The sequence below is a fragment of the Echinops telfairi genome, unplaced genomic scaffold, assembly GCF_000313985.2.
Source record: "Echinops telfairi isolate 266 unplaced genomic scaffold, ASM31398v2 ScPeMD7_7425;HRSCAF=8463, whole genome shotgun sequence".
Classification (NCBI taxonomy): Eukaryota; Metazoa; Chordata; class Mammalia; order Afrosoricida; family Tenrecidae; genus Echinops; species Echinops telfairi.
Window position 1 is genome coordinate 1325162 of NW_022111325.1, and position 8866 is coordinate 1334027.

The window sequence follows — 8866 nt, forward strand, 5'->3', positions numbered from 1 at the left end:
CTCCAGAATGCATTTCTCGGGCATGTAAACAACGGTGGCAGGGCACCGGGCACCTGGTTTGGAGGTTGGATGTTGAAGGTTCGACCGTGGTCTTCCTCAAGAGCGCGTTCCAGTTCGGGGTTGGGTGTTTCCAGTAATAGTGTAAGAAAAAAAGTGTGGGGTCACTCTTTTTATTATTATTATGAGGTCTACCTGTATACATTTACATACCTTCGTTGGAATACTTGTTCTTCTTGGGTCTCTCTGGGAAAATCTACATACGACGTGCCTGGCAGGACTTGCCTGCTCTCTAACGTTCTCTCAGTCCCTCCTGGGACACTGTCCGGATGAAGAGAACCAGCAGGTGCAGACAGTGGCCTAGCTCTGTAAGGCCCCTTTCTTAACCAATCCTCCCTCCCGCCCACCCTGTGGGCTTGGGCGGCAGTCGAGGAGGGACTGCAGAAGGCAGAGGGTGAGGCAGGGCTAGTCCACGCCTCCCAGAGAGCCGCCAGGAAGCTGTCTAAGGTACTGAAACAGAACGCTTCCATCAACAACCCACTGCTGTCCAGCTGATGCTGACTGAGAGCCACCCTAAGAACAGAGTAGAACGGCTCCCATCGGGTTTCCAAAGCTGTCGCTCTTTATGGGAGCCAATCGCCACCTCTGTCTCCCGTGGATCTGCTGCTGGGTTCGAACTGCTGGCCTTTCTGAGAGCTCCTGGCACAGTCAACAGGACAGCAAAATGACCTGCATGGATCCTCGGTCTGCTCCTGGACATGTGCGGCGAGGTGAGGGTCACACCGGAGGCATGCGTGGGGGGTTAAAAGCAGTAAGGAAAGGAGAAGCAAACCGCTGGTAGTGCCGTGGTTTCCTGGGGTCTCCGCGGTGGTCCTCTGGGGGGAAGTCACAGCACTTGTTCTGGAAGAAAACGCCTTTTCTTCATGTGGGCTGCCCGGGAGATCCTGGAACGTAGCACTGACGTCATGCTTCTCTCTACCAACCCCATGACCTTGTTGGTAACTACGGCTGCCTTCAAGGTGGACCCGCGTCGAAGCGCAGACGAGACAAAGTCAGGTCTGGGCCACCGTGGGGGGCAGCGGTGATTCCATGTCCACACCCGTGGACTGCACTGTACTTAGGAAGAGACATTCTTTTCTCCATTCTGGGGCAGAGGGACTTACAGCGTGAGACATCAATGAGGCGGGTCTAGTGATCGGCAAAAGAAGCGGCACCTGTGTTGGAGTGTTATTTATTCCAAATCCGAATCTCTCTTTGCTTCTTTCCCCTGGGCGTGTAGTCACAGAGCCAAGACAGGGAACCTAAGAGGGAGAGACCCCCACCCCCCCATAGGCCCAAGCCACGATTCCTTCCATGGGCTTCCCTCTTGACCTCTGCTTCCATGTGCTCAGCACTTTGGAATGCACTTGTGCATACATGCTCTGTGTCTCCTAATTTGGTCGGAGACTGCTGTCACACCAATGGTCCCCGCGGAGGGCAGACGGACAGCGGAGACTCGGGCCCTTACCCCTCTGGTTCTTTTGGATGGCAGCAAGCCTTTCTGGAGGTGTGATGGCGTGAAGGTGCATCTTATGAGGATGGCCAGAGCTTGATGGTAAGGGGTCAATGATAATCATACTGATGGAGCCTTTGATGCAAAGGTGCAGGCTTTTGTTTGGACTTCAATCTAAGGAGAGGCGAGCCCCTAGTCAGGTCTGACTTACCAGCTGGTGCGCTGTCCTGGAATTCCACCCCAATGGGTGGCATTCAAGAATCACAGTACATCCTTGGCTATACAGTACATGAAGCTATAATATGGCTTAAGCGATGAGGGGGGTGGCTTTATATTTCTAATTCAAGTGTCTATATATTTGGGAGTCTATTAGAGCACTTTTTAACTGGGCACTGAGTTACTAGGAAGATTATATAGTAGAGGCTTTGCCACTAGGCCAGCCTGCCGGGAGTGGACCGAACTGAGTTCATTCAGTACTGGAGTAAGATGAGCCTAATCAGTCGTTTTAAAATACAGCCTCACTTCAAATAGGTCAGGAAACCTCCTTTACCATCAAACTTGGAAATAAGGGACAAGAAGGCAGAGCCTGAGAACCCACCTGCCCTCTTTTCCCCTCTGATACGCAGCGGGATTAGCCACAAGACGGACACGAGGAGGAGATCCCTGCACAATCACCGCCCGAGGCAATGCAGTCCCAAGTCATCGTGGATGGATTGTACTTGCAGGAGAACAAGTGACTGCCCTCCATCGAGTTGAAAGACTGCCCTGGAAGTAGCCTCCCATTGGCCCTTGTGGGGCCAGCATGCAGGCTGGGGTCCTCATCTTCTTTCTGGAGAGTGCATCTTTTTACTCTCGGGCCAAGGATGCAAACCCTACATAGCTGTTGCATTACCAGTAGGTGAAGTTATTCTCTGCGATGCCCATGGGTTTCTAGGAGGCCAGTGGCTATGGCTACTGGAAACAAATGCATTCCCTCCCATGGCTAGTTTTTGCTGCTTGATCTTCAGGGTTCGCCTGAATGTCTAGCATTAAAGAGAGTGAAAAAAAAAAAAGGAACTTTCCACAGCCCATGATGCAACAGTGATGGATCCGTGTACCCTATTGGACAGGGGTGCGGAGCAGTGGCCTCTGACATGCCATTTATTTGAAATGAAGGCTAAATCCCCCCCACACACACACACACATCCCCACCCCAACAGGCTTACAGAAGAACGGAGAGGATGAGTCGGGCTATGTCAGGCTGTAGACTGAATGACTAAGGTTAGTCTTCCCTTGGTGAAACGGAATCCCACGGAAGAGCTGCACGGTTATTCCACCGGTTTACACGTTTCCTTTGTGCTCTGACAAACTGCCACGGAGAACAGCAACGCCGTCCTCGGGGTATAAAACAAGGGGGTGGGGAGGAAGGGGCTTTTCAGGCACCCCCTGGTCAAAAGAGCAACAGCAAAGGCCAACCGCAAGTGGGACTCTGATGGCGTGAACAAGCGGGGTCCGCGCAGATGCGGGAGGGAGTTTATCTCAAGATAAGCACGGGACTTCCAAAGAGCCAACGGCAGCAATCACGAACGACACAAAGAAAAGGCGCAGGACAAGACCAGCTCTTCTCGAAAACGTAGCCAGGTAAAGTGTAAGGCCTGCCCTCTCTTTCTGCCCAAGGGTTCCCTTCCTGATCCGTAGAGGACCAGGCCAGGTGCCACAGAAGAGACACCCCCCCCACACCCGCCACACACACAGCCAGACACCAACTTGGGAAGTGGGGGGGGGGTTTCGTTACAGAGCGTACCCCAACAGAATGACCGTACCCAGAGGCCACCCTCTTGCTTGCCCCTAAACGGATGACACATTCCATCCAGCCTCAGAGACTCCCCCACCATCAGCATGAGAACTGGTGTGATGAATCACAGCATGGTCCCCACACCACGCACGTGCAGGTAGGATTCAGGACCAGGCGGACATTCTGCAGCCACGGCCCCTGGCTTCCCAGGGCCCATCCCTCACTGGGTCTGCGTTTTACCATGAGTCCCAGGGCCATGGACACAGGTTTTGCTCCAAGGTCAACAGGCTTCCACGGACCTGTGTCGTCTCACCTACACACCCTCTAAAGACCCTCTGTGCCTCTTCCTGGACTCAAGTTGAGGCAACTGCAGGCCAAGTGGAAGGGACCACAGGACCCCCACTTCTCCCAGCACAGTAGCTTCCAGGGGAAACTCATGACCACTTTGGATCCCTAACATCTGGGGTTGGAACCCAGCCACTGGCTAACTAACTGCAGCTCAGCAAGCTCCCCAACAAGGCTACTGGCCACCGAGGTGCCACTAGGTCGCACCTGTTTGCATGCGTGCAAGCCCCACGCGTGGCACGCACGTGCATGCACACACACACATTCTCTGCCCTTTTCCATCAATCCATACACCAGGTCACACGGTCCATCGAAACACAGCTTGTTGGGATGCAAGAAGAAATCTGCCGAAGCTGTTATTTTTTTAAGAAGGCCCACTTATCCCTTCAGAACGCCAACAATTTGGGCTCGGCATTCATCGCACATCAAGCCTGGTGCGGATCCAGGGCAAGGCAACCTGCAGTGTGTGGGAGGGACCTGCATCTTCCGCAGCTGAGCACGTGGCCCACGCTCCACACAGGCACGGAAAACACTTCTCGCTCGGCTTCCCACCGACTCTGTGGCCACGTGGAGATGCCCATGACACCAGGGCCTTTCGTATGAACCACAGGAAGAAGGACCAGGGTTGGAGATGAGGGTGTGTGTGTGTGCGTGTGGTGGGTCTGCTTGCAAACACACAGGTTTGCATGGGGATGAATATTGGCTGGGAAGGTCGACTTTTTTTCCTTCTTCTTCCCCCTAGTCTTCACTGGAGTTTTGCGACTGCTTCAGCTCTGAGAGGAAATGATATCTGTTTGGGCAAGTTGTGGGCAGCCCTCTTTCAGGTTTGCCTTCCAAAGACTTAGACAAAAGGAGAGGAGAGAGGGGTGCATGAGGACCCGGTCCCCGTAGGGAGGAGCCGCTCCCCCAGGCCTGACAGGGCTCCTCCCTCCCAGCGGGACCTCCTGTAGGCTTGCTTCCTTCTCGGTGCGTGCGCCCCCACCCCCCACGTGAAGACCTGAGATTGGGCGTGGGTTTCTGTTCTCCACCAAGCTCCGCAGCAAGGGCCCTGCCAGCGGCGCCGCTCCCCGCCCTGTCCTCTTCCCGCTGCCAAGCAGAGGCACCGAAACAGAGATTAGATTTCTGGTTTCAAGGCATCTCGAACCAAGCGGCCGATTGAACACGAGTGACTTAGTTCGCTCGGTCTGGTCTCTCTTCTTGAAGGCCCCTGGTCCGCGAGCTCCTCGCTGGCCAACCAAGAGAGAGTTGACTGACTTCTTAAGACCTATGGGTAAACGCGTCTGGAGCGGGGTGGGTAGGGCGTGGGGGTGCTATTTAGCAACTGCTTGAACTTGTGTAGGGGGTCGGGAAGGAGGTGGAGCTGACCCCGATGGGGCTGTCGGCCAGGGGGGCGTGGGTGACGCCCCGCGCGTCCATGAGGGCCGCCAGGAGCTGCTGCTGCTGCTGGCGCAGCGTGTCCGCGATGAGCAGGGGCAGCGAGGTGAAGCTGGCGGTCAGGTGCTCCAGTTTAGACTCCAGGCTGCCGATCTGCTTCTCCAGGTCTTCGCTCCGGTCATTGAGCTCCGTGATCAAGTCATACATGACGTTCTGCATCTGTGTCGGAGAGATGGGAGACAGTGGCCACCGGTCAGCAGCGGGGGCGGGGGTGAGAACGGAGGGAAGAACGGACACGCTCACTCACTCTCATGACAGCCGGGAGGGTTAGACTACTCCCCAGAGGACAGGGGGACTCTGTCTGCAGTCAGCTATGTGTGACGTGCCTTTTACCTTCCTGGCGGGGAGGAGGCGGAGGCGGCCCCTTCAAAAGCAAGACAAGCACACACAGACGACATGTATACGTGTAATGATAGCCTCCCATCGTCATGAAGTTACTGTCCCCACCCCGAGCCCCCTTCAAACACAGCAGCCAGGTTACGGACTGTGTCCTCAGGCCAGGCCACGCCAGTCCTCTGCTGTGAGCAGACTGGCCACGCCAGTCCTCTGCTGTGAGCCCTGCCGCAGTCCGGGGTGACTCAGAACAAACATCGGTGTCCATCTGTTTGGCAAACCACAACCTCTGGCTCCTGTCACTGTGGAGAGCTCCCGCCCGCTCACCCCTGCATGCACCTCCCCAGACTCTCTTCCTTGCTGTTCCTTATAGCCCGCGGGCAAGTGCTTGCCTGAGGCATGACTCTTTGTCAGTGGCGTTGGGAGGCTGCCCCTGTGGGTTTCCAAGACTGTAACTTTTTAGGGGAGTAGAAAGCCTCATCTTTCTCCCACAGAGTGGCTGGTGGGTTCGAACTGCTGACCTTGAAGTTAGCAAGGCAACATGTAACCACGATGTCACCAGGGCTCCCAAGCTATCAGGGCCTCCTTTTAGGCCAAGGTACTCATTGTCCAGCTACTCGGGCTATTGCCTGCTGATGGCTCCCAGTTGAGCACCCTGAGATAGTTTATTGTGCCAGCCTGGCCGATAAACACAAGTGGGATTAACTGAAGGGCAGAGAGATAAATGGCTTGGTGAGTCTTGCCTTTCTTGTCTCTCGCTCTTTGATCATCGGACCAGTGTGCGGCTGCCTTGCTTGTCCTGTGCCTCAATTTAAAGGCTACACTACCTGTGGGACGCCTAGCCTGTGGACTGTGTCGCTGTAAGTTGAGGTCCCTTTAAGACATCGCTGGAGCTGGGGACTGGCAGTTGGTGACCTGGCTGGCAGTTGGTGACCTGCCTTCTGATTGGCTGCTGTGCTGACACATCCTAGCTCTCTCTATAAATAGAGGAAGATCTGGCAGCAGACTAGACTTGAAGGACTGCTAGTCTCTCACAGCTCTCTCTCACGGGCGTGAGTTACACTGAGCCATTTGTAGTGCTTTATAATTTAACTGTTCATTTCTTGTATTATATATTTATCTGTAAATGATTTAACAGTTCCTTTCTTGTTATAAATCTAATTGTCTTTATAAATAAATATATTAAATTATCAGCAATTTGGTTTTCTCTCTCTAGAGAACCCTGTCTAACACAGTTTGGTCCTCAGCTGCAGCACAGGGAGCTGCTTGCAAGGAGGGACTGCGCTTCCCCTGCCTGGTCAATGAGGAGCAGAGGGCGGGGCTGCCGTGCCTGCAGGTGGGGCATCCCTGGAGGGACAATCCATCACCTCCAAGCTCCAGGTGCTTCAGGAGTCACACCTCGTCCTCCAGGAAGGAGACCCAGATCCACTTCTGGCCGATGCCCCTCCAGTTCAGCACCAACCACCTGCCAGCCGGCCAGCGTGTTGCCGTGATGCTGAACAGAGGGTGGCCAGGCTTCTGGATGGAGACAGACCAGGAAGAAAGGGCTGGGGGTCTGCTTTTAAAAAGCAGCCAACGAGCACCCCCCACGGGGGACAACAGCCCAATTCCGTCACTCATGAGGTCGCCAGGAGTCAGGGGCAGACCCGGGGGCCGTGGATCTGCACGCCATCAGTCCCACTGACGGTTGCGGAGCAAGTGAATAGGTCAAGTTGTGGCCCAGGTGATAATCACTGTCCCTTCCGTCCTGTCACTGTCCCTTCCTGTCCACAGTGCCAAGCATCACCGGTCCTGTACCGTCCTCACCACCGTGCTTATGGCTTATCCTGCCGCCCAGCACCAGTGCTCTGGGTCCCCGAGGGACCTGCAGACCAACACAGGAGGTCACCTCCTCATCAGGAAGTCAGGGGCCCCCAGAGGTGGCTCTCTCACTAGGTGCATCGCAGCCTGGGTTAGCACCCCCGCGCTGGGTGTGCTGAAGGCAGAGGAAGGGCCAGTGGTGGGAGGGGCTCCTCAGGGTGCCCACCTTTCTGGGGATGGACAGAACCACTGATGTGCTGACCTGATAGCTCTCAACCCCGAGCCTGTCCTCTGAGTCTCAGGCCCGGGGCTGTTGCTGCCACCCGCCCACCCTTTGGGCGGTCCCCTGCTCCTTTGGATCCCGGCTTCCTCACCTGCATCGACACTCAGAGCTACGCTTGGCAAAAGTCTTTGGCGTTTGCAGAGCTGTCCCACAAACAGCCCTTTATCGGATCACCGGAGCCTCGGCCGGCAGGAATTATTCTCACATTTCCGTGGAAGCGATGAAAGCTATCGGATCAAGAGGCCAAGCCATCCCCATCACCCCGGAAGCGAACGATTCACCAGAGAAAACAGCTTTTGGAGGCTACACATCACACTCTTAATCTAGGGGACCCAAGGGCAGGGTGGGGAGGCGGGAGATGGGGGGATCAAGCGCAGAGGAAGCAAAGAGTGCGCTGTTGCCTCCCTGGGTCTGTTGCCTGGTGACAGGATGCCAGGGGGAAGGTGGACCTGTGTGAAGCACACTAAGCTCTGGCCAGGACCCGGGTGAGGCTTCTGGGAGGGAGAGACAGCCACTGGAAGAATGTCAGCGTTCCCTCCCTGCCAGGTCACACACAGCACCCTGTCCCCGGACTCCTGATCCCTAATCCTTTCAGAAACAACTCGTCTCCTCTGATTCGTGGCTTAGCCCACCCAATTCACTGAGGTGTTGCTTCACCCAGTTTTGCCCTGGGCGGGCTCCATCCCTCCAGTGAGAGGCAGGGGCTGGCACAGCAGCAGTGAAGGGATGGACCGGTTCTCCTGACAACCCCCAGTGGGGACATGGCCACTTCAGTGCCTCCCGCCGAGTGAGAGGAGAGGCAGGCAGCACTGATGGCTGTGGAAGAAATGTTGGCGCATCTGCTGGGCCACTGGGCTACTCCTGAAGTGCAGAGAAGTAGTTGTTCCCTGTGAAGAGGGCTAGGACCCCAGCCATCTGTGCCCCACACCACCCTCTTTCTGATTGGTCTGAGGGTGGGCACAGATAAGCTCTCTGGAGAATTTTGAATGGAGACCAATTAGTCTGTGCCTGTGGCTAGAAGGGCAATATGTACTCCCTGGGCTGTGGGCTGGCCATAGTCTGCCGTGGAGACAGGAGGCATAGAGAGCTGTCGGAAGCAAGGGGGTGGGAGCAGAGAGCGCTGGGGAGCAGGCACATGAGCCGGAGAGAGAAGAGACGGGGAGAGACTGAGAGAGACGCTTCCTGGCTTGGGAGGGTTTCCGGGCCCTTGGCTCTAGCCAGTGAGGCTCTCTTGGACCATTACAATGCCTGCGTGGTACAGGCAGTTTCCAATCGGCTGTCAATCTAAAGGCTGGCAGTTCGAAGCCACCCAACGGCGCCGCAGAAGAAATTTCTGGCAATCCACTCCTGCAGAGACCAGTCAAGAAGGCTCTTGGGGGCAGCTCCGCCGTCACACAGGGAGTCCCCA

General features: G+C 55.7%; 1 protein-coding gene across 1 annotated transcript in view; it reads right to left on the bottom strand.

Annotated features, from left to right (window-relative positions):
• Window positions 1-2663: 2663 nt before the first annotated feature.
• Window positions 2664-8866, bottom strand: part of KCNN3 (potassium calcium-activated channel subfamily N member 3) — a 201039-nt gene continuing 194836 nt past the window's right edge. Inside the window, exons 7-8 of the mRNA XM_030887860.2 lie at window positions 6774-6840; window positions 2664-5201 (exon numbers count right to left, since the gene is read on the bottom strand). Of these exons, the coding sequence (XP_030743720.2) occupies window positions 4923-5201; window positions 6774-6840 (346 nt within the window). The 3' untranslated portion in view covers window positions 2664-4922. The remainder of the gene's footprint in view (window positions 5202-6773; window positions 6841-8866) is intronic.